This window comes from Gopherus evgoodei, chromosome 14 (assembly GCF_007399415.2).
Source record: "Gopherus evgoodei ecotype Sinaloan lineage chromosome 14, rGopEvg1_v1.p, whole genome shotgun sequence".
Taxonomy (NCBI): domain Eukaryota; kingdom Metazoa; phylum Chordata; order Testudines; family Testudinidae; genus Gopherus; species Gopherus evgoodei.
The window spans coordinates 25,669,413-25,694,190 of NC_044335.1; the positions used below are offsets into that span (position 1 = coordinate 25,669,413).

Genomic DNA, 24,778 nt, shown 5'->3' on the forward strand with positions numbered 1-24,778 from the left:
GCAGGGACCCTAGACACCTGCCAAGCACACCCAGGGCTGGAATTCAGAGCCAGGAAATTAATCACCCTACAGCCTGACAACAGCACTAATCCAGCCCATGGCTCAGGCACCACTCAGAACTGAAAGCTTCGCTAAAGCTCTGGAATTTCGCTTTTCTCTGGTGACACGGGGCAGGGCTGGGAGTGGGGGTAGGGAATAGAGCCCATTCTCTTCCTGTCCATCCCTCATACACACAGATCCTTTTCCTCCTCTTCCCCACCTCTAGCCACAGGGGGATTTTCCCTGTCCCTACACTTTACAGGAAACAAGCCCTCTCTGCCAGGCCTTTGTGCTCCATGCACTCCTGCTTCCCACAGTGACTCCTGGTCAGAATCAGAGCAGCTCTCTCCCTCCTCTCCATCCAGCATCACCCACCAGTGACCACAGGGACAAGGCAGTGCTAGAAGGAAGCAATCCCAGAGGCTGCCAAGGCCAACAGGAGGAGTGTACTGGTTTTATAGGGTAGAGTCTGCAAGGACCAAAGCCTGGGGACACCCCCTACCCTGCCAAAACACCCTTTGCAGTGAGAGATTGTCCGGTGGGAAGACACACACACACACACGGTCCAAGCATGGGGTGGAGCTAAAGAATCCCCACCTATGGAGGCATGCGATTGACCAGCTGAGCTCCAGGGGAAGTGAAGGGGATCTACAGCCCTGCCAGGGGATCAGCTGGAGGAACAGTCACAGGTGAAGCACAAGGACCATGATCAGCATGGACTCATTGCAGCCCTGCAGGATTCTCGTGGCAGGAATGAATCAAACATGCAGGTGGGGAGTTAAGAGTGTCCAGCCTGATGCAGTTTTTTGGGCACCGTGTCATGGCTCAAGATCTGCAGTCAACTTGATGGTGATGCTGCCAGTGTGGCTGAAGAATACTGCAATAACCAGAGTTGGCTCAAGGAGACTGCGTAAGTGGGGTGTCGTGAGTCACCTCCCACCCATGGCAAGACAAGGGTCATCTCTCCCCCATACCTGGAATGGAACGATTCCAAACAAACTGCTCTTTGCCTGCAGAGACACCCCAACCTCCTCCCTTTTTCTGAGAGGGGAGAAGGATTAAGGCTAAATTCTCCCGCTCACATTTTTCCTACAAATGTCTCCTTCCTCCCTGTTACAATGAACAGTAATGCTGCATAGGAGCCAGCAAGCCAGAACCTTACCTGGGGACTGTTATCCGGGTGTTTGGAACGGTCCATTAAGAAGACAGCTCTTTCCGCACTTGAAATAAAAAGATAAATGATAATACAATGAACCAGCAAAGAGACTGTTCGTCAGCACTTAGCTCCCAGCCTGTCAGGGTTCAGAGCCAGCCTTCAGCACACAGAAAGCAGGCACTCATTAAGGGGACCTGCATGATCTTCCCAGTTGAGAATGAATAGAGCAGGAAAAAGGATTTCACCACCCAGTAACTTGGGGCCTCACAGATCATACTTCCAGCACAACGTTTGGAGCCATGAGGCCTGATTCTTCATTGCCCTGCAGCTTGTATAGCTGCTTCCACTGGTGCAGAGGGGGGTACAGAAAGCGCTCTCATTGGGTAGCAGTTAGTGCCCTCACTCTGCACCCATGGAAGTGACAGCACAAGGTGCAGGCCCAAGAAGAATCACGCCCAAGGTATTTAAGTGCCCAGGAGCAGCCACAAGACTATCTAAAACTCAATTGTCAGGCCAAACTTTTCAGGAGTGGCCACTTGATTCTGACACTCTGTGTTTGGGTGTTTTACATGTGACGCCTCGCACCGCATTTTCCCAGCTGTTGAGCACCTGAAACTTCCACTGGCTTCAGCTGAAAGTCAGGCCCTCGGGGCCTCAGATTGGGTGCCCCTCCCCGCAAAAGGCACCTCCAAAAAAGTGGTCCCTTTTGAAAAAAGGCCTCCCACATTTCTACTGAGCTCAGAGTGCAGATGTTGCTGCTGCAACAGACCCAGCCAGAATTCCAACACAGCCAGTGTCTCGTCAGAGCAACTCTGGTTCAGCCAATTGCTGCAGAGAGAGCTGGCCCTGGGGTAATGTGACCCTTTCACACAGTTACGCTCCACAGCCTCTTAAGAGGGGGCACTTTACTGCCTAAGGCTACGTCTACACTACAGGATAAATTCGAATTAGCTTAAACCGATTTTATAAAACAGATATTATAAAGTCGATTGTGTGCGTCCACACTAGGCACATTAATTCGGTGGTGTGCGTCCATGGTCCGAAGTTAGCGTCGATTTCTGGAGCGGTGCACTGTGGGTAGCTACTGTAAAATAATGAGGCCAATAACGTCAATTTGCGTCCACACTAAGCCTAATCCGATATAGTAATATCGATTTTAGCGTTACTCCTCTCGTTTTGTAGGAGTACAGAAATCGATTTAAAGAGCCCTTTAAATCGATATAAAGAGCAGTGTAGTGTGGACGGGTGCAGCGTTAAATCGATTTAATGCTGTTAAAATCGGTTTAACAGTGTAGTGTAGACCAGGCCTAACAGAAACTGCGACCATCTAGTGCAGCGGCCCAGGTGAGGACTCTTCTCAGCCCACCGTATAGAAGTTCAAGCAGGTGCTGAGAATAGCGGAGATGCTACGCACCCCACGCTTTCAGTCTCATGATGTGCTGGGGCTCAATCCCCCTCTCCAGATCCAGATGGTCCTTTTGGCTCTGCAGGGAAGCCAAGATAACGCAAGCTGGATTGGACCACCCGGTTTTTCCCAGTTTTGATGCTGTTTCCCAAGCCAGCGTAGACCAGGTCCACATGCCTGACACAGTTTAACAGACTTTACTAGCCCAGGTAGCAAAGCAGGCCTGGACCTGGACGAGCTCTGGGCTGCAGGAGCCAAACCAGCGTTAGCAGGGGCACCTTTTAGGAAAGAGCTGTACTCAGCGGTGGTTCCGAGCCACCAGCTCCAAATGCCACTTTGGATCAACAGGCGAAGGAAAGAACCAAAAAAGAGAGACTTTGTAGCTTGGCCCTCTCTAGTTCCCGGGAGCTGGTTTTCTGTGGTTGGGGGTCATCTAGATGAAAACAAAGGGAGCCAGCCCCAGCCCCACTTCCCTTTCTAAGCCCTCACCCCTCACCTTCAGCTAAGGTTAAATAATATCAAAACCAAGGTCCTCCCCCCCCACCCCCCCAAAAGCTTCACATATTGTCTTGGAGGAAGCTCTGCAGACATATGGGTGGGCCCATCCATCTCTGGAGCATTATCCAGGCCCATGAAAACCCCCACCCCTCTGCGCCCCTTGTAACCAGCCAGCCAAACCGCACACTGAACACCCCCTAGGACTCCCCACACACACACACACCCCCAGTGTGATCTCTCACAGCAAGATGTTCTCCCTCTGCAAGAAACACAGGCCACCTGGACTCCCAGCAGGTAGAGAAAGCCCCTTCTCCAAAGCAGAATCAGTGCCATGGCGGGGGACGTTCCCTGGCTGTGCCTGTTTGTGCTGGAGGCAGCTCCCAGAGCCCTGCCCACAATTCTGGCCCGTGCCAGTCCACTCTGCTCACCAATTATTGTCTAGAGCAGAGGTTAGCAGGCTGCGTTTTAAAGAGCTAGTATCCCATTGAGAGGCTTTTATACTCACTAGGAGCACAGCCTGGAACCCGAGGCCTTGATGGTCTGTTCTATCCTCTCACACCCGTGCTTTATAAGATCTGCGGGAAAGAAAAGTTAGAAGCTGATTAGCTGGTGGTGAGAGCACAAGAACACAGAGGCCTGTTTGTTCCTAGCTGACCTTGCCCTGCTCTTCAACCCCCTTCCCCCCTCTACCCACACACCAGAGTAGCCAGGCATTTATAGGGGTCAGGACAGCTTCCTCCACCTCCATCAGGGACCTTTCCTCAGTTGACAAGCCAACCAATGAGTGCTGATAGCTGGGGACCCCCCAGAGGTCTGGTTTGCATAAGCCTCCCCCACAAATCACCTCTCAGAAAAATTCCCTGGGTCTTAGTCTCCCAGCAGGGAAAAAAAATCACAAGACAGATGTATTTACACTGGCATACATCATACTTGGCTCTAGCATCCCCTCTTTCATTCAGGGCTCTCCTAGCACTTCAAAGCATGAATCAGGCCTCACAACATCCTCAAGCAAGCCTTGTTATTCCACACACCCAGTCATGGCACTGAAGTGACTTGCACAACAACATACAGCAAGCCAGGGTTAGTCAGGATTAAACCCTAAGGGGGCCAGATTTTGTTGTCCTGCATCTTGTGTTGTCAGTAGCACCATCACAAAGCACGTGTCAAATGTTGCCTTTCTGATTTGGTGGCATTTTACCGTCACTTTGCAATAAGTGCAAGACAATGGAAGAGTTGGGCACAGAAATCCTGTCTCCTGGTCCCCCATCCTACAGGATCCAAAAATGGTAGCATTTTTGAACATACATATGCATATACATACACACAAACACACATATACATACACATACCCAAGGTATAAAAACATGGCAGGTTTCAAAGAGGAATGATTTTTTTGGTTAGCTAATACATATTTTCAAAAAATTCTGGGCCTTCAACCCCCACCCCTGCTTTGCCACAGAAAATAGTGAGGGAGGAGAAGAAAAGAAAAGAAAATCAAAAAACTTTTTAATTTAAAAAGAATCTTTAAAAAAAACAAAACAGAAGATTCCTTTTTTTAAAGAAAAAGAAAAGGAGAAGGTATTTCCATGAAAAATAGTGTTTCATTCAAAAGGTGTTGAACAGCTGTACTACAGGACAAACTCAGCAGCACTGGCTGCAGATGTACAAGCCCTCCTAAGCTGGGAGTTCCTTTCGCTCGGGTAATATGTTTGGAGATAAACATGAACAAATGACACTTTGCAGAAGATATTTTCATATTGGCCTAAACACCAGGCTGGGAATTTGGCAGGGGAGACAAATCCCTGAACAGACAGGCGTAGTTGTGAGCTGAATAGTTGTTAACGAGGCACAGTCTGCTAGTCTGGGACCCAAGATTTAGATTCGGTGACGCGATAACAGACTTTACAAGCTCCTACTATAGATTCGGGGCAGGGGAAGTGGAATGAACCTTTATGTAGTCATTTCCCTGCAGCATTATGAGCCCAGTAAGATAGCAGCATTGTGCTGTTGAATGAGAACGAGAAAGCGATGCTAGGTGTGCCTCCTGTTGCAGTGACGGCTGCATGAACATCTTCCCAGGTGCCCAAAGACCATACTCCCTTTGCATACAGATCCCCCCCAACATAAGTACACTGGACTGTAACATTTACCTGGACTTTTCTCTCCCCTGATAAGCTAAGAGAAGTTTGTTCAATTCCACTACCAATAAAAGCTTGCGTTGGAGTTTGCTTGCCCTCCCCTGAGGTTACTGGGATATCAGAGGGCTGTATTTTATGATGACAAGGACCAGGCTGCTCACTGAAAGGGAGCCACATAAACCGGCCAGATATCACTGTCAAAATGGAGAGCAATATGAAGAGTAAACCAGTTTTGCAACGGATAACATGGCGACCACTGGCTTTGAGAGCACACTGGCAGCCCCTGAATAGCAGAACACCATAACCCAAGCCACAGGGACTAGTGGAATGAGAGGCAGCTCAAGTAGCAGCCATCCTTAAAGGGCAGGGAGGAATTATAAGGATGCAATAGTCTTTCATCTCTGGGGCCTATGGACTTGCCTATGCGGTAACTGGAACTGATATAGTTGATTGTAGTTGTCTGATACTAGTCTGTGCATGGATGCTCTTACTGTGAAATAAAAGACCCCTATTCTGATATAACTTAAGCCAGTAAAAAAAAAAAATCAATTAAAGTTATCAGAATAGTGTTACCTTACTCTGCAGTAAGAGCATCTATGCAGACTAGTATCAAAACCAAAGAAGTTTGCACAAGTGGTTCAGGTATTTCTGTTCCGGTGGCCACTGCAGACAAGCCACAGCAGCCACCTTTTGAAGACAGCTCAGCACATTAAGTATGGAGCTTTCCTGAAAATCTGGCCCATGAGCCTGCTTCTCCTCTCATTCACATCAGTTTCACACCCATGTAAGCTCATTGATTTTACTGCTGATTTGCACTGATGTAACTGAGAGCTAGGTTCAAATTCCAGACTCCGATCATAATGGAGAAGGAAGCAGTAGCTCCGAGCTTAACCCCTAGAAGGCAGAATAGAGGGTTTCTCCAGGTCATTAAGGGTAAAGGGTTCTCAGGATAAATTTTTTGGTGGCCTAAGAGTGCGACCACCAACTCTTGCTGGTGGATGCTCTCACACTTTAGGAAAATTAGCTTTAAGAAAAACAAATAAATATGCACATATACACATCCAAATCATTGTAATTTATTTATTGCTAGCTAGTTAAGTCTGCTGTAAAAAGTGATATTAACAAATATAAAAGTATCACTTTTCACAACAGACTTACTCAGCCCTGGCAAGCCTGGGGACAAATTGGATGGGAGGGGGGTCGGGGCAGGCAGTAGGGGCCAGAGGCAATGGAGTTGAGGGGACAAAGGAGATAGTGGGGTGCCAAAGTCTGAAGTCCTGTAGCCAGAGCCCAAAGTCCCATGGCTAGGAGACAGGGATGGAGCCTGAAGCCAGGGAGCTGGAGCCTGCCACCCCACCACTCTAGGGGTGAAGCCCAAAGCCTGAGCCCCACCACCCCTAGGAAAGTGGGGAATTCACTAGCTGCCTCCTCCTCCTGCATTGTGCCCCAGCTGTCTCCAGAGGGGGGCAGGGCTCAACCCCTGCTTGCAGCCCCAGCAGCCAACACTAACGCGGTGCATCCAGGAGCAACTGGGATGCGGAAGAGCTACTGCCTTGCCTCTCCTCCCCACAGTCATAGTCCAGGAGGCTGTGGCCACAAGAAAAGCCACTGGTGGCCGCATTTGAGAAACACTGGACTCTACATTGAGTTAAACCAGAGCAACAGGTCTCAAAACCCAAATCAGCTCAGCAGACTTAGGCTTGTGAGGCTCAGACTGCAGGACTATAAAACTGTAGTGTAGACAACCAGGCTTGGGCTGGAGCCTGGGCTTTGAGACCCCGTGAGGGTGGAGGGTCTCAGAGCCCAGGATCCACCCAAGCCCAAACGTCTACATTGCAATTTTATAGCCCTGCAGCCTGAGCCTGAGCCTGCTGATCCAGGCCAGCTGTGCTGTGCTGCAGGTCTTTTATCACAGTGTAGACGAACCTGTACCACAAGAGAGCTAGTCTCCTCTAGTGCTGGACAAAAAAGTTTTCAACAAACATTTTTCCCCCTGCAGATTAGGTTCTCCCCCTGCATTCTATGAGCGAGCGCTGATTTCAGCAAATTGTTTTGCTCAAACAACCTAAAAAGTTTTTCAACTTTTTTGGAAGTTTTTCATTTTGATGTTTTCAAAGTGAAACGTTGAGACTTCGATTTGAAACAGCTTTTCTTCATTTCGAAGTTAAACAGTTTAAAATAAAATAAAAGTAAGAAAAGAAAAAAAAAACCTCAAGATCTAAACAAAACATTTTGTTTGATCCAAAATATATTTGTTTGGATTTTTTACTTTTCTCAAAGGCCAGCAAGCCAAAAAGACACTCGGCTCTAGTCTCCTCCTCCAAGGCAGGACGAGGCTAGTGAAGGTTGGCTGGGTCACAACAGAACAGTATTGGCAGTGCGTTGGGAGTGCGGGGCAGAGTTAGCACAGCTTCTGCCCATTTTAAGGTCCTCTCCAGTGGTTTCTTGCTGGAATCAGTGAAACTACTTGACAAGTCTCTATGGGAGAACAGCAGCGCTTGCTTTGTATCTATCAACTGGACCACTCAGGGACCGGAACCTCACTTTCTTATGCATTTGAGTAACACTATGCAGGTCTTAGTTTGAGGTCATCCCTGGGCACATAGTACTATTTTCAAGGCACCTATTGATATGGCTGTGATCAGGGCCAGGCCTGCCATCCCTCCCCACTTGGTCCACATACATCCCTTCTCTACGAGGTTTGCCTTCTCTTAAGTTAAGGCAGCTTCTGCCCCTTCCGGGGGATTCAAACCCAACAGCAGATACGCAGGCAGTCGCAGAGTCTCCTGGCCCTAAAGCCTGGAGATCTTCCCAGCACACTTTAAAACTAAGAATAAGCCCAGAAATAGGTCACAAAAATACATGAGCGATCGGTTCGAAAAGGAGAAAGGCTGCCATGTTCTTGCCTCTCTTGGGGCTGCAGGGAAGCTCGAGGCATAGCAAGAGCCCCAGACTGGATAAGGCACACGAATCCCAACGGGTTCACTTACGTAAGAGGAGTGCTGTACTGGTGGGAGACTGACTGCTGAACCCACCCACCTGTCCATCTTCCCCTGCCCCACCTCCAGCCTATTGCTGAAAGAGTCACTTTCCACAGCAGACCAGAGGCACTTCAGAGGTGGCCGGCACCCATTCTCACAGCAGCCATGCCACCGCACAAGTTGAAGCTAATAACTAATAGCTAATAACAGCCCCTGCAAAAATACACTCTGTTCAGAGCACAGTGCAAGCGGCTGCCTCCTCAAAACCCTCTTTCCACAATTTCACCAGCGTGACCCACATTCCTGTGCCAGTCTCTTATTTAATACTCTCCCTACATATAGATCAGAAACATGATTCTTACCTTGCAAGAAGAGGCAATCTCCTCATAGCCTTGTTTCGTGCGAGCCCTACTCCCCACTCCTCTTCTCTGATGTCATTTCTCCCTCCTCATGTCCAATCTAACCTCATTGTAAACTCCTTGGAGCAGGGACCTTGGCCTTATTCTTGCCAGGAAGTGGCAGTAAGGATGGGGAAGCTGTAATTGTGCAGGCAGTTTGTACTGTGGAAGAAACATCAGGTTTAAGAGCCTGAAGGTCTGAATTAAAGAGGGGTGTGGCGAGTCACCAAGCTCCTGCAGCTAACTAGAGAGAGGTGTGATTACTGACAGAGAAAACACTGGGAGTATGGCTACACTTGCAGCTGTACAGGGCTGCCGCAGGAGTGCTCCCACGGCAGCGCTTTGAAGTGCGAGTGTGGTCGCAGCACCAGCGCTGGGAGAGAGCTCTCCCAGCACTGCACGTACGCCACCTCCCCGTGGGGATTAGCTGAGGCACTGTTTACACTGGAGCTTTGCAGCGCTGTAATTTGCTGCGCTCAGGGGCGTGTTTTTTCACACCCTGAGCGAGAAAGTTGCAGCGCTGTAAAGTGCCAGTGTAGCCAAGGCCTGTGATGCGTAAAGCCAATCCACAGCTTTCCCAGAATACTGGTTCTCAGCCAGGGTATGTGTTAAACAGAGATCTTCCAGGGGGTACATCAACTCATCTAGATATTTACCTAGTTTTACAACAGGCTACATAAAAAGCACTAGCAAAATCAGCACAAACTGAAATTTCATAGAGTGAATGCTCTATTGAATATACACTGACATGCAGGTACATGCAGTTTATACTCCAACTGATTTATTTTATAATTATATGGTAAAAGGAGAAAGTCAGCAATTGTTCAATAATAGTGTGCAGCGACACTCTTGTATTTTTATGTCTGATTTCGTAAGCAGGTAGTTTTTAAGTGAGGCGAAACTTGGGGTATGCCAGACAAATCAGATTCCTGACAGTGGGACAGTCGTCTGGAAAGGCTGAGAGCTGCTGCCCTAGAACACAGATAGAGACAGTCTGAGCACAGAGTTGTTCCCCAGCTAAGGTTTCATTGTACAAGTGCTCAGGGATGACCAGCCATTCCTCCAATGTTTGCTTTAGCTGTTCGAGCAAGGCTCCAACTTCCCCTGCCACATATCTAAGAGATAGAGACACCCAAGGCCAGACAGCCCAGTTACACTTTCACCTCCCCAGAGTTGAGTGGAGTTTGCAGAGCTCAGGGCTAGGAACTAGCCAACCGCATGAGGAAAGGCTATAAGCAGAGGGAGATAGCTTCCCTTTTAATTGGTGAGTTACCCATCCCACAGATCCTGGCCTGTCCACATTTGCATGGAGCTTTGTTCTGAGCAGGCGCCCCCCAGAATAAAACACAACCCTTGTGTTCTGATTCCTCAACAAAAAGGTTGCAGCTACAGGGCAAACTCTAGCGCTATGCTTTGCGCAGGGCACCTCGTTCCCATGAGGATCAGCACACAGACAGGCAGCCAAACTCACCCCCATCTTAGAACAGCGAGACAAATACACCCGACAAGCCAGAACAACAGCCAGGTGTTTAAAATCTCCAGCAAAAAAACCAGGAGAACAGGAAAGGAAGCATCAAGAGCGGGCACACACCTGTCATCACTTCTACCAGCAGAGTCAGCATTCTGGAGTAAGAGAAGCAATCCACAGCAGGCTGGTTCAAAGACATCTCAGCAGCCAGCTTTACCATCCTCTCCGGCACTCACACCACAGTCAGCTGCCCTCCCTGAGCATGTGCCTTCTAAAGGCTGTAGTGAAACAGCAAATGCTGCTACAACGGTCAGGCCTGCCCCAGGAAATTATCACATCCTCCTTCCTGCCAGGGCTGCTGTCTCTGTTGCAGGCCCAAGGGGAGGAAGCTAAGAAAGGAGCACAAGAGAGAGCTGATCTGCTGCTAAGACACCCATGCTGGAAGAAATAAGGCAGAGCAAGGTTTGAGACTGGCATGTAGATGATGATGAGGCAGGGAGGTTTTAATGAAGGATGGGCCTATTTGGTAAGAACCAATGAAATGCCTGGCAGGCATCCCAGTTCAGATGGCCAGTATGGGACGTGCAAGAGAGAAGCTGTCTCCCACTCCCCACCCCCCTCTTCAGAACACACAAATCACCCACAGCCCCTGATTTTCTGCTTACTGTGCCATTTAACCCCTTCACTGCTGGATTACCTGCCACATTCCTACCCACGTTTGCAAGCTTGTTCTGAGTTTTTCCCCCCACTGTGGCCAGAGTTCAGCTGTATCAAAATGGTGCCCCAGTAATAGCTCCTAGTATTGTTACCGCCAGGCAAACCCCTAGCGCAGCTAGGCAAAGCTGCTCTAAGGCACGCCTGTACTGGTGCAGCTTACTCTGCGCTCAAGGAGTATTGTGCCAAAAATGGGTTTTCCAGTTTGCAGGCAGTTCTGAAAAATTGGGGTGGGGGGGGGGTAGTTTCAGGTTGACCTGAAAACAAACATTTTTGGAATTAAGAAACATTTGTTTTAAGGTCAAATGAAGCATTTTATTCACCACAAAATGAAATGTTTCCTTTAGATTTCAAGTGTTTTTTATGTTTTCACCTTTAAAAAAAAATAGAATTAAAGGAAAATTCAAAAACGTCCAGTCATTTTGACCCCCCAAAATCAAATCATTTCAATTTGGGGGGATTTGTTTGTTTTTCAACATGAACAATTCAGTGAAACTGATGTGAATTCACAAAACATTTTGGTGCTGCTGAATCTGCCTTTTTTGTCAAAAAAGAGTTTCAGCTGAAAAATTTCACTTGGGGCTTGTCTGCAGGTACAGGGCAACAGCGGCGCAGCGGCCTCGGTAGTGCTTTAGGCCACGTCTACACTGCCACTTATGTCGGCAAAACTTACTTCAGTCACTATGCTTCTCCCACTGACATAGCTACCGCCGCTCATTGGGGTGGTTTAATTATGCTGACGGAAGAGCTCTCTCCTGCCAGCATAGGGCAGCTACACAGCTGTGCCGCTGTAAGGTCTCTAGCGTGGACATACTCTTAGTGAAACTCTCCTATCGGCATAGGAATGTCTTCTCCCGTTCCTGTAGTTAATCTACCTCCCCAAGAGGCGGTAGCTATATTCGCGGGAGAAGCTCCCCCATAGACATAGCGCTGTCTACACGGGGGGTTAAGTCAGTGTAAGTACGTTGCTAGGGGGGTGGATTTTTCCACACCTTTGCGTGACGTCTTTATTCCAATATAGATCTATAGTGTAGACCTGGCCTGAGCTCTAGTCTCAGGAAGGATTCACCTACATCACCGCAGACTGTGGCTGCTAGCTGCTTTGCTAGCTACAGAAGGGGTTTGCTCTGGTGTATCTCCACCATTGGCTGGCTACTTATGGCTGAAGTCCTCACTGCGACAAGGCCTTAGATCTAGGTGGGCTTCCTCATACTCATAAATGAATGGCTGTTCTCTTAAAGCTGCAGATGGACCATGTAGGTTACTAGGTCAATTGTGTGGGAGACTGAGCTGCTGTTTGGTGGCATGTATGAAATGAGTTTGCTGGGCCTCAGTTGCAAGTGCCCACATCACAAAAATAGACATGTTCGCAGCTAGCACCCTGGGAGAGGTTAAGTGCTGCAGGTGCCATGGGGACTAACCTACCCAAGGAAATATGGCTGCACCACAATTGCTAATGCTGTTGGGTTACGCATCAACTAAAAACTCTACACTGTAGTACAGAAAGAGCCCTGGAAGCAACGCTTCCGGCTCAGGTTGGAGGTGCATTGGAGGGACAGTTCACACAAATGGTTACTACTTTTGCTGTTACCTGAGTTCTGCAAAAAGGAAAGATTTCAATTTCTAGGGCTATCAATCTGGCACTTTTCACCTGAAGTAAATTCACACACGTGCACACCCAGAGAGAGAGAGAGAGAGAGAAACTGCTGCCAGAAGCATGCAATGAAGGAGTCAATACTCATCTGATGTAACAGAAACAAAGCAGAAGCGGAGAGAGGAAATACCCATTATCAAGGGGCTACCATCTCCCATTTCATTAAAAATAAACATCTTCCCTTTGATTTCAGTCTCATTGCCAATAAAATCTACTACTCTCAGGTGACAGAGAACGTCATCCTAAAATAATGTGCTTTGCATTGTTTTTAAGGTAAAATGCTAAGTGGGGACATCAAAGCATCAAGGGTGTGTGATACTATGCCCATAAACTCAATGGGAGTAGGATCACACCTTATGAGACAAAGTAGGACATATTCCCCACCCCCACCAGAGGGTGTAAAGGTCTAACTGGGGTGGGGGCAAGGACAGAATTCTGATTTATTTTTCCTCCAGAGTGTCAGCTTTCATTAGAAAAAAAAAATCTGTGTCAGTCATGGTTACCAAGAAAACCTTAGATATGTGACCCAAATATAACTGATACAACAACCTCTTCCTGAGTTTGAAGAGTGGCTGACACAATAGCTTTCAGCTCCCTTCATTTCAAAGGGGGATAGCTCAGATACAATGATACTTTAAAATGTCAACATTGTTAACTGTTTTGCTGCTTATCGTGTAAGAAGTGAAAGGCGGTATCATATGGCTTGAACCTTTCTTATTCCCACGAGATCAAATCCTGAAGTTCTTAGCTAAAAATCTACTTATTAGAGTCGATCAGAAAATGATTATTTTTTCCCAGGAAAATTTTTGACAAACATAATTTTTGTCTAAAATTTTATTCAGAACAATTCTGATTTTTAATCACAAAACTGTCAGCCAAACATTTTCAGGTTTTCAGAAACCAAAAAACAAAAATGTTTTGTTTTCAAATCAAAATTTTCTGCTTTTCCCGCCCCCCATGAAAACCTCAATATTGTTGATAAAACAGCTTTTTTTCCCCCACAAAAAATGCTCTTTTGTCAAAAAGCCACTTTCTGTCAAAAAATGTTTTGAAGAGAAAAATTTCAGCCTGTGCTAATCACAAAGTGTAACGGTGTAAACATATAACAATCTGGAAAATGTTGATTCTACTCCTGTGCCTTCTCCCTCATTGACTCTCTGGTCTATTTAGATTGTAAGCACTTTAAGGCAGGAGCTGACACTCTGTTCGTACAGCACCAAGCACAAGGGAACCCTGCTCTAGGATAGAGGCCTGTTGGTGCAATCATAATTCTGGCCTTAAACACCTTAAGTCTGACTAGTCCAAAAGGGATAAACAAAGGCACTGCCACTGCATCCAACTTTAGGAAATTAATCCAGTCAAAAGCCTTTACATTACATATTTTTAATTGTGATTTTTCCCCTTCTATCTGAAAACATACATTTATGCTCTTCTGATTTTTTCCCTTTGACTCCAGTTCCCCTGCTCTAACCACTAGACCACGCCAAACTCCTTGTAAAGGCTTGCTCCTTTTGCATATGCACACACACCATTTTTGTGCTCACCTTGTAGGTGCAAATGAGGCACAGATGCCTGAAACTGTGAGTCCAGATGAGCAAAGGCAGGGGAGGCAGGATGAGCCTCTCCCAAAGCTGAGGAAAGAAATGAGCACAAGAAAGGATTGGGGTAAAAGAGGAGAAAGCCAGAGGGTTCCTAAAACCATGGACAAGGGGGGAGTTTTGGCTCTTTAGGAACTAACGAGAACTTAGGACTCTGAGAAAATAGTCTCCTGCCAGCGAGTGGGATAAAGGAAGCTGGAAAGTTGTGCATAAGGGAGAATTAATGGGACTAAAAGAATCCTGCCCCATGATTCAGGGTATGTCTACACTACAAAAATCAGTTAACTTAAGGTAAGTTGACGTACAGCCACTGCAGCAATTACAGTGGTGGTTTATGCCACACTGTGCTTCTGCTCTCAGCGGTGCGTGTTCTGAGCAGAACTCATCCATTGACTTAAGTGTGTGGGGCACTGACACCTGGAGCCTCACTGCCAGGGGCTGACAGCTCCAGGGCTGGGGGATCCAGCTGTGGTGGGGGCTCTCCCGCAGGCAGCAGGGTTCTAGCTGTTAGCCCTGCATAGGGCTGGCAGTCAACAGGCGATGTAAGCAATACAGTGTGTAGAGGGACACTGCATCGCCTTGACATCGACCTTAACGCTATGCCTCTCATGGAGGTGGAGTTACTAGGTCGGTGTAGTGGGCAACTTACATTGGCAGGCGCATCATTATAGTGTAGACACTTACACTTAGGGTGATGTAAGCTGCCTTATGTTGACCTAACTCTGAAGTGTAGACCAGGCCTCAGAATCTGTGTCAGCTGCCCCTAGAAATCCAATCAAGAGAGCTCTCTTCCTCCTTCCCAATGAAGAGGAGAGGCATCACCAGTCTGACCCCAGGGCAGGTTTCACTAGGTCCTTAACACTAAGGCTATGGCTACACTTTAAGGCTTTTAGATACAGTCGTGCCATTAAAAGCTGTGCAGTGTAGCTGCTGTTTGTCGGCAGGAGAGAGCTCTCCTGCAGACAAAAACCTTCCACCTCTCACAAGTGGCAGCAGCTTTGTCGGCAGGAGAGCTGTTCACACTGGCACTTTTCATCAGTAAAACTTTTGTCATTCAGGGTGTGTGTGTGGTTTTTTAACACCTGGAAGGACAAAACTTTTGCAATGAAGTACCAGTGTAGACAAACCCTTAGTCTTGGTCTACTCTTGAAAGTCATATCGGCACAGGAGCATGAAAAGCTACACCCCTGGCCTGTGTAGTGATGCCAGCATAATCCTGAGTAGACACAGCAAGGTCAGCAGAAGCATGCTTCATCATTCAGGATGATCGTGTTCTTACCCTGATGGAATCCCCTGTTCTGTCAGCCTAGGCCACGTCTACACTACAGGGTGGTGCTGGCAGACCTATGCCAGTATAGTCTCCATAATGTAGGCACACCCTGGGGTCAGGGCCAGGGCCGGCTTTAGGCCTATTCCACCAATTCCCCCGAATAGGGGCCCCGCTCCTAAGAGGGCCCCACACCCAGTGAGAATCCCTTTCCTGGCTAGAGGCACCTTTTTAAATTTTTACTCACCTAGCGGTGCTTCGGGTCTTCAGTGGCACTTCAGTGGCCAGTCCTTCAGTGCTGCTGAAGACCTGGAGCAAGAGAAGGACCCACTGCCAAAGTGCCGCCGAAGACTCAGAGCACTGCCCGGTGAGTACAAGCCTCACATGTTTTTTAACATGTCTGTGGTTTGTTTGTCTTTTTTGTTTGTTTTTTTAAAAGTCATCCCTGCCTGGGCCCCGTCGAAACTGTTCGAATTGGGTCCCGCACTTCCTAAAGCCAGCCCTGGTCAGGGCCACAGACTTCCAGCTCAGAGAGAGCTGAGGCATATTCAAGGCCCTTGCTGCTGTCATTTAAGGTCATGGCCTCAGAGAGCCGTAGGACCTGACTGACAAGCCTTGGCTGCAATTCATCCCAGGCTGTAAGCATTACAAAGCTACAGCCCACATACTGTGCAGCACAGCCCTGCTTGCAGAGTCACCCAGTACAGCTGTGAGGTTACTGTCCAGACTCATTGTCTAGCAATATTACAACTCTCCCTCTGGTCTACATTATGTTAGGCCACAGAAAAACTGCAGGGCTGAGCTTAAAGCCAGTCAAGTGACTGCCTAGAACAGCTGAGTTTTGGAGAAGTTGGGGGCTCCCGCTGACATCAACGGGCTTGGGGTCAGAGGGCTGGGAGGCAGTACCGTTGTGACTTGCTGAGGTTAATGCAGGGCCCCTAAAAGCAACTCATATCATGGCCCAATTCCTGTCATCACCTGTTTTCTAGCCCCGATACTGAAGTGGGAGGCAACCCCCAGCCTCATTCCCCCCTCCAGTCCCTCCCACCCACCCTGCAGCTTGGGGTCCCACAGCTCCCACAGCCAAGCCCGGAGAGTCACTTGACTTTTGAGATATGTACCAGTCAAGTTCATTACCCTTAGTCTTCCCCAGTGCTGTGGAGGGGGCCCCTGGTCAGGGCATGGGCATAAAGTCAGCCCAGAGAGATGTACACTGCCTGAGAAACTCTGCTATCAATTCAGCAATCAGCACCAAGTGAGTAGGCTCTACTTCCTCAGGGCCCAGGAGGCAGGTAGACGTCCAGCAGGAAGACTCGCAGAAGCTGTGCAATTTCTTGGCCTTCCCCTGTGAAGATGAAGATCAGGTCACACAGGCTGGAAGCCAGCAGAGCACATGCCCAGAGGTGTGCTAGCACGCTCAGAACATTAGCTCCTGGTCTCAGGAACACAACCCAAGAGGCTGCCTTTACTACACACCATCCTCTAGCATCACAGTGGGTATTGATTGATTCCCAGACAAGGTAAGAGGTTTACAATGTGTTTGGTAAATCCATAGGGTTGGGCTTTTCTGTTACTTGGCAAGGATTTGATGATTTAATTGATCTGATTAGTCAATAGGCCAAATTCATCCTTGGTGCAACTGTGCTAACTTCAGTGGGACTGCACCAAGGATCAGGCCGGCCCACCTCTTTGTACAGCCTGGTGGAAATGAAAAGAATGGTGTAAGTGCAATGTACAATTAGTGAATCATTAGTAACTGTTTTTGTGTATTGATTATAAGGACTGGTTCCCTCCTGTAGTCAGCCTTGAGCTGGGAATGGGCCACACGCCTGATGAGGCAGCACGCTCCTGAGACAGCAGCCAGCCAGCCAGCCACAGAGGGCTGCTAACCTACATTGCTGAAAGGCTGCCATGCAGTTGTGTCTGCAATCTGTCCCTGCCTGGGAGCTGTAAGGTAAGAAAGAAGACAGCTCGCATCCGCCACCCTACTGGCTTTGTCCCCAGGTGCTCCTTTGTGCCAGGTAGGGGCTGAGCCAAAGGGCAGACATAATGCCTAGGGCTTGGGTCCTCTGTGCCTGGTGCACAGTTAACTCTGCCAGCTCAGGGTAAATTCCAGGGCAGAGTGGAGGTGGAGCAGGGGCAGGCCAGGGGTCGGTATGAAGTTTTGAGGAGGTGTGACTGGGGCAGACCTGCTCCCTCACAGTGTTGTACTCTCACAAAAATCACAGAGGCCCATGAAGCAGCTCTAGCCCGTGCCGTGGGGCCGTACTGGCCCCAACAGTCACTGAATAGGCAAGGCATGAGCTGCCTTTCCTCTCTGGGTTAGCACCTTTGCCAGCCCAGGGGTGAACCTGTCTCTTAATTCAGAGCGATCGCTAGGGATCAATACAGCCCTCGGTCATGTTACAAAGTGCAGGCCACTGAATGGCATTGACCTTTCCATTTCCAGTGCGATGTACACACACAACTGGGGCACTCTGATCCTTGCTACAGTCCCATCAATTCAGTGCATTGCACTAAGGGTGTTAGGCCTATTAACTAATCGGATTAATTCAGAGTCTTTAATAGGTGCAGTCCTTTTGATTTCCACTTACCCCAAGAGTGACTCTGGCCCCTGAGCTCCCATTTCCCAGCCCAGTATCAGGAAAGGCCCCATGACGGCACAAGGCTTAATCAGCAGGAGTGAGCTATAAACTGTGTCTGCACAGACAGGCCTTCTTGCTGAGGAATTGTATTGTTTGTGCCATGCCTGCAGCGAGGAAGGTGAGAGAATGTGCAGTGCCTTCTTCCCCTTCAATACCGACTTAATTGTCAGAAAAGGAACAAGGCTCTTTAATGATTAAACATTGCAATTAAATATTAAACAGCCAACTTCCTCTTCTGACGTTAAGGCAGCAGCTGACCTAGATGGGAGTTGCTTTACAGCTTCTGACAGTGGGCCCCTCTTGTGCCCAGGCTATAAACCAGGCCATGTTTCAGACAGCAGCTGCTAGCACCCAATGCCTTTAAAGTACCGTGTGACTCCATCCGAGCCAGCGGCGTTCCCCGATGTAACTGGCAGCGTGATCCTTAAAAGATTTTAACCCCCTCACCTTTCCCTGATTATTAAATGAATGGCATGTGGTATCACAAGTACTGGGACACAGCTTTGGCACATACAAGAGTGAGCTCTAGACCCCCTTGAGCATTTAGCAATCGCAACACATGGGTCTTCAATCGGCTGTTATTAGCTCATAACACAGGGTGAGTATTTTGTCAGATGAAATGCATGTTTGGGAACTTGAATCTCTTTGCTGCTTCCTCCTTTGACCCACATTTACTCCTGCTGTTGTATTCATTTGAGACCCCTCTTGAAATGATTAGACCTGCCTAGCAGGTAGGGAAGACAGCCATGAAGGGGTTAATTTGTAAGCACTGCCATCTGAGGCCCTGTCTGTACTAGGAACACTTACCTCTCCGCTGCAAGACGGAGGCAACATCTGTTCCTATACAACCCAGTCCAGCCCAACCCCCGCCCCCCACAGAGAAGTATTCACATACATAAACAACTCATGCACTTAAAAGCAAGGTCAACACGTAGCTACTTCGGTGAGAGGTCTTTAAAAACCACACTCCTGACCAGCACAGCTCTGATGACCTAACTCCCAGTGTAGCCACAGCTATGTCGATGGAAGAATGTTTCCACCAATGTAGCTACTATTGTTCAGGCACCAGGTGTTCCTACACAGAAAAGCTGCTTCCATCAGGGCCGGCTGCAATCGCTACAGGGTTATGCCGGCATGGCTATGTTGGTGTAGTCTCTGTAGTGTACACATACCCGTACATAGAAACAAGCACGCACACACTAACAACATCCGCTTCCAAATATTGTGCCCACTCCTTCAGAGGCTGTTTTATAGAGAACCACATTCTATAGACATCCACTTACATAGTAATAATATTAACCATCGTCATTAAGAGGAACAACACTGCCCACATGAACCAGAATCTACATGGTCCAAACAAGATTAATACACGGCTGCTACTCTGAAACAACACATTTCTTTAGCGTACAAAATTAGTTACTTGCAGCCAGCCATGAAAAGATGACCTACAAATGCTTAATGCGCTTCTGGAAGGTGCTCAGATACTACGATGCTAAGGGTGGCATAAGAACCTATATAGAATAAAATAGCAAGGTAATTTCTTAAAAATGGGATATTGCCTATTTTTGCCTCTTTATGAGGAATAAGAATGATTGAGTGGATTTTGTTGATGGTTGGGTTTTTTTTTAAGTATTATTTTCTATTTTGTTTTACCTTAAAAATATCAGGAATATCAAAAATCTGGTGCCCCTTGGTTTTTTCCAGGAGGACTTGGTGGAGGTCTCACATTAATACTGGGAAATTTCTCAAACCTTAATTAAAGGAGTGCTGTTGACATTTTCACAAAGACTTTCTTTTGTCCAAGTGTTTACAAGGTGTTTGGCTTAATGTTAATATTAACAAAAGTAAGCAAACAAAGAGTTTTAAACAATCTGCCTCCCCCTGCACAGTTGTTTGACCTTAATCAATAGCATTCCATTTCTCTATAGCGCTTCAGGGTAGATGAGAGCTGAACTGCTAATGTAAAATGCAGGAAATTTTCTAACAAAGCTTCTAGGTCTTCTTCATTCAGCAGAAAAATGTAAAATAGGGGCACCCAGCTGACATGTTTCCCTCCGTGTGGGACACCTTTTTAAATAACAGTTATCAAAGTAGCAGCCATGTTAGTCTGTATCCGCAAAAAGAACAGAAGTACTTGTGGCACCTTAGAGACTAACACATTTATTTGAGCATAAGCTTTCGTGGGCTACAGCCCACTTCATCGGATGCATAGAATAAATAACCTAACTCAAAGGGCCACTGCACAAGGCCAGAATTCCAGCTCAATCACAGTAATAAAGAAAAGGACCTGGGGGCAGCCTTTCAGCAGCACTCAGACCTGATTTCCAAGTGCTCAGCACCCACCATACAGACCAGATTTTCTAAAAGGACTCAGCACCCAGAGGTTGCTACAGTGATACTTATGGGCAAATATTCAAAAGAGCACAGCACCCGATGTGCTAAAACCTGGCCCAATTGAGGGGGCCGAGCCCGTCTCAAAATTCCAGCTGGGCCCACTCCCTTCCCTTTGTACTAAACCCCATGGTCCTTCCTTCTCACATGCAGCAGAGCAGACCTAGGGGATCTGCCCTTTTACTGGCCACATCCCTTCCCCCTGCTGCACAGATGCCAACTCCTCCATGAGAGGGGAGGATGTTAGTCTGACTCTGCCAGTTCTACCTCACAAGGCATGGGGGGGAGGGGATGTTTTAACGCCCTCCCTCCCCCCCAACTATCTATCACTCTGGGAAGCAGCTAGTGATGGTCGCTGTCAGCAGGGAGATGCTGAGCTAGATGGACTGCGGGGCTGCTGCAGGCTGGCGTTGCCCACCTTCCTATGTCTATAGGGATCAGTCTTGGGCTGACCAGTCCAGACTGGACCAAGCAATGCTTAAGCTGTCGACGAAAGCCATTATCCCAAAGGCAGAGTAAGCACCACCCACTAGGGGCTAAACCCCCAACCCTGACAGCTTGCTGCCCTGCTGCTAGCTGTTGAAATAAAGTAGAATACTTGTGTCTGTGCTTCAATCCCCCACTGTGCTTGACAACACGTGTCCCCCTTATCCTCCAGTGGGCTGGTCCTGAACTCACTCATGGTGCCAGTGTTAGAATGAGGCTGTGCTGTTAAAACTGGGGGGTATGGGGGTGTTGAAGTTGGCTCACCCTGCACACACCAGTGGGACAACCAGTTGAGCCCCCGTTCCTGAGGGGCTGAGAGGGAGCCAGCTGAAAACAGCTGAAAAATTCTAGTGCAGACACAGCCCTGGCTGTCGTGGCTTAAGGGCTTGTTTTCTCGGCCCTGGCTAAGCTTGGATTGCCCTGGGGATTTAGCTTTGTATCCAGGTATCCCTGCCCTTTCTGGTTTTTAAATAGGAATTTACACATATCATATAAAATGCCTCCTGCTGCTGCTTATTGAAAATGGATCCTAGAAAAATCAGCTCTGAGGAGCAGACAAAACTAGGGTAATGGGGGGACGTGACAGAAAACCTCTACGCTGAGCACACAGTGGTTCTTCCCTTCTGGGAGAGAGAACACATGACGCCACTCTCCAAAACAAGAGAAACCGTCCCTCCCAAAGCAGCTTTTCCCACGTCTGTTCAATGTTTCTGAGAGTTTGATCATTCTGAAGAGGGGAACAAGCATGCTTCTGAAATCAGCCTCTCCTGCCTGCTGCTGCCACCCCTGTAGCAACAAGTCTGTGCCCAAGGACCAGCCCTCCCCAAAGTCAATTCTCTGGCCCTAGATTCTGACACCCATAAGCGCTGGAACTAGGGGTGCTGAAGGTACTTCAGCACACCCTGGCTTGAAGTGGTTTCCATTATATACAGGGTTTATAGTTTGGTTCAACGGCTCTCAGCACCCCCCACTCTATAAATTGTTCCAGCATGCCTGCTGACACCTCTTTATGGGACGGTCCATGATTGAGGACCAAGCTTCCCTCAAACCAGCTCCTTTGTGCACCCCAGAATGAGGGACCATCAGGGAGTAAATAAGTAGATAAACCAAAACATTACCTGCCAAAAGGAGAAAGTCAACCAGGCAGGGCTGTCCGGTCACGCAGCACTGGAGAAAGCCGAGTGTGTAACTAGTACCAGTTGCATAAGGGTGTTATTTACACACACCCCCTCTCTGTTTTTGTTTTGGTGAATTAGTCTGAAGGTCAAAAGGAATATTCTCAAGGAGTGGCTTATGCCAGGAAGTAAATTATTACCCTGCCATTGCTCTGAGGGGACACAGAGGTCCTGGAGAGCCACTGGTGGGGGGGGGGGAGGACAAATCTCCCGCGGAAGAATTAGAGGGCAGCTCACCACAGAGAAATGAAATGAAGTGAAAAAGGTCTGAACAAAGTGCTCTGTTTTCCAAAGGCAGGTCACATGCTGGGCACTAGCTGAGGTAATTAAGCATGTGTCACCTGCTAAACGTTGGCAACAAGAGAGGCAGGGGAATGTCAGGAGTCCTGAATCCAGACACAATCCATCGGCTAACAGCTAGAGCAGGAGTCGGCAACGTTTCAGAAGTGCTGTGCCGAGTCTTCATTTATTCACTCTGATTTAAGGTTTTGTGTGCCAGTCATACATTTTAATGTTTTCAGAAGGTCTCTTTCTGTAAGGCTATAATTTGTAACCAACTATTGTTGTATGTAAAGTAAATAAGGATTTTAAAATGTTTAAGAAGCTCCCTTTAAAATTAAATTAAAATGCAGAGCCCCCTGGATCGGTGGCCAGGACCCAGGTGGTGTGAGTACCACTGAAAATCAGCTTGCGTGCCATAGGTTGCCTACCCCTGAGCTAGAGCATGGAAGTGGGATGACATCAGTGGAAGGTCCCCACTAAATGCTGGATTCTCCTCTTCTCATGGCTCCCTAATAGCTTTGCGATTTATAGCCCCCCCTACGAGCCTCCTGCAGCCCTGTATGGAATCGTCACAGGTATACGAAGAACCATGAAAAAGTGAGGGTCTGGTGTTGTTTCTATGGAGATAAAGAGACTCTTGAATGGGAACATAAAAGGCTTTCCCACCAGAAAGGTTGGTGTGTCCAGCTCCTGGCTGTATGTTACAATTACAGCTTGGCAGGAAATGCCTTTTCCATGTAGGGAATATTTTTGAGATGTCAAAAAAAGTTCCTATCTTGAATTAATGACAAAAACTGACCACAAAAATGGCTGCAAAAATTCCATCTGGGTCAATCAAAACATTTTGCTTTGATCATGTTAAATACATTTCATTTTGAATTTTGAGCTTGTTCCTTTAAAATAAAAATATACTGACATTTCAAAACAAAAAGTTGTTTCAACTAGAAAAAGTCCCCAAAACTTTTCTGTGTGAACATGTCAAAACAGAACTTTTCAACAACTTTTTTCTCAAAAATTATACAAGTCAGGAGACTCACCAAAACCCCTGCTTCGCAAACAGTTTAGGTTTCGATTAATCCGCATTTTTCAGCAAAAACAATGGTTAATCAAAAAATTCCTGATCGACTCGTTATAATACGCTGCAAGGACATGGTGCTTTGTGGGGGCAGCATACAGTAAGGAGCCAATGGATTGAGGGACACAGGTTACAGCTGGGGAAGGCTGGATTTTGCAGGTAGTCCCCAAACTTTCTGATGCACTGAATCAAGGTGCTGGATCCCAGCACCCCGAACTCTGGGACAGCTTAAGCCTCTCTCAGAGATGGATTGTACATTCTTTGTTCTACAAGGCTTGGAATTGGTCAAACTTGGCTGTATTCCCTGCTGCCACAGATTACTGGGGAATAGAAACTCCCCTTTGGTAAGAGAGCCTGATGCCGAGGAGTTTCGCCTTCACGGAGTGAATCAGTGGTTGCCTTGACCCTTAGGGCGCTGTTTAACCTTGCACCAATATTTCTGTCTGCACCTCTTGAACATGGCAGCAAATGCTGGTATGCAGAAGAGATCTTATCATGTCAGACAGCTCAGCAGTTGCTTAAAGGTCTCTCATGCCCCACGCCCGTGCTGGGGGCGTTAAGGGGCTGGTACGAATCATGGCTTTGGAGGCAGAGTGGAATTTTCCAGTCGTATATCGAGGCCCTTCACAGCAGCTGAGACACCACAAGAACTCTGGCCTGAAGGGGAAACGCCCCCAGCTGGACATGCGGCGTAGCTGTAGCCGTATCAATCCCAGGATATTAGAGAGGCAAGCAGACTCACAGGGTCAAATGGAGAGGGAACCGCAGAGCACACTGATGGGAGATGGGGCTCCTCAGGAGCAGTCGGATTTGCTGTCTCTTCACCCAGACCTGCCTTTCCTTGGCCCCTTTGGCAGTTGTGCCAACTACAGCATTCATGGCACCTCTGAGATTTCTTAGCTGGTCCAAGAAATTCCCCCTCCAAACAGTCCCAGGCCAAAAGCCTGAGGTGAGGCAGGGTAGGCTGAGAGCCCAGGAGAAGCAAGAGCAACCAAAGGGCAGGGTGATTGTGTAATGTTGCTTCCCCTCTGGCTCTGCTGCTGAGGAGACAGAGCCCTGAGCTACCAGCCCCTCTGGCTGTGCTATTGTAGCGGCAGGGGGACGAGGTCAGATGGGGAACTTCATTTCTCTCTGTTCCCATTGTGGTCTTCTCTTTTTCTTGTCCTTGCACCATCTCATGGGCTCCTCAAGGCTTGGAGGCACGCTCTCTCCCCTCAGGCATGGATCAGCCACCCCCTCTGCAGTCAATCCTCCCCTTACCTTTACAGGACTTCTGCACAGCCTTCCAATGGGCATCTGCCCCAGCCAGAAATGGTAAAGAAAGACTGCCCCCCATGGAGACAAATTCTGCTGTATTCCAATGGTGCAAATCCAGAGCAACTCCATGTCATTCAGTGCTATAACTGAG

At 47.9% G+C, this 24,778-nt stretch overlaps 1 protein-coding gene across 5 annotated transcripts in view; it reads right to left on the reverse strand.

The window, feature by feature from the left end:
* Positions 1 to 22,186, reverse strand: part of SGK2 (serum/glucocorticoid regulated kinase 2) — a 35,763-nt gene extending 13,577 nt beyond the window's left edge. For 2 of the 5 annotated variants that reach the window (XM_030533689.1, XM_030533687.1), the window contains exons 1-5: positions 21,957 to 22,186; positions 16,438 to 16,661; positions 13,996 to 14,082; positions 3,604 to 3,673; positions 1,202 to 1,259 (exon numbers count right to left, since the gene is read on the reverse strand). In XM_030533689.1, coding sequence (XP_030389549.1) covers positions 1,202 to 1,259; positions 3,604 to 3,673; positions 13,996 to 14,082; positions 16,438 to 16,450 — 228 coding nt within the window. In that variant the 5' untranslated portion in view covers positions 16,451 to 16,661; positions 21,957 to 22,186. Of the gene's footprint in view, positions 1 to 1,201; positions 1,260 to 3,603; positions 3,674 to 10,206; positions 10,321 to 13,995; positions 14,083 to 16,437; positions 16,662 to 21,956 lie in introns of those variants that run through there. The other 3 variants (XM_030533690.1, XM_030533691.1, XM_030533688.1) reach the window with 3 other exon arrangements.
* Positions 22,187 to 24,778: the final 2,592 nt, after the last annotated feature.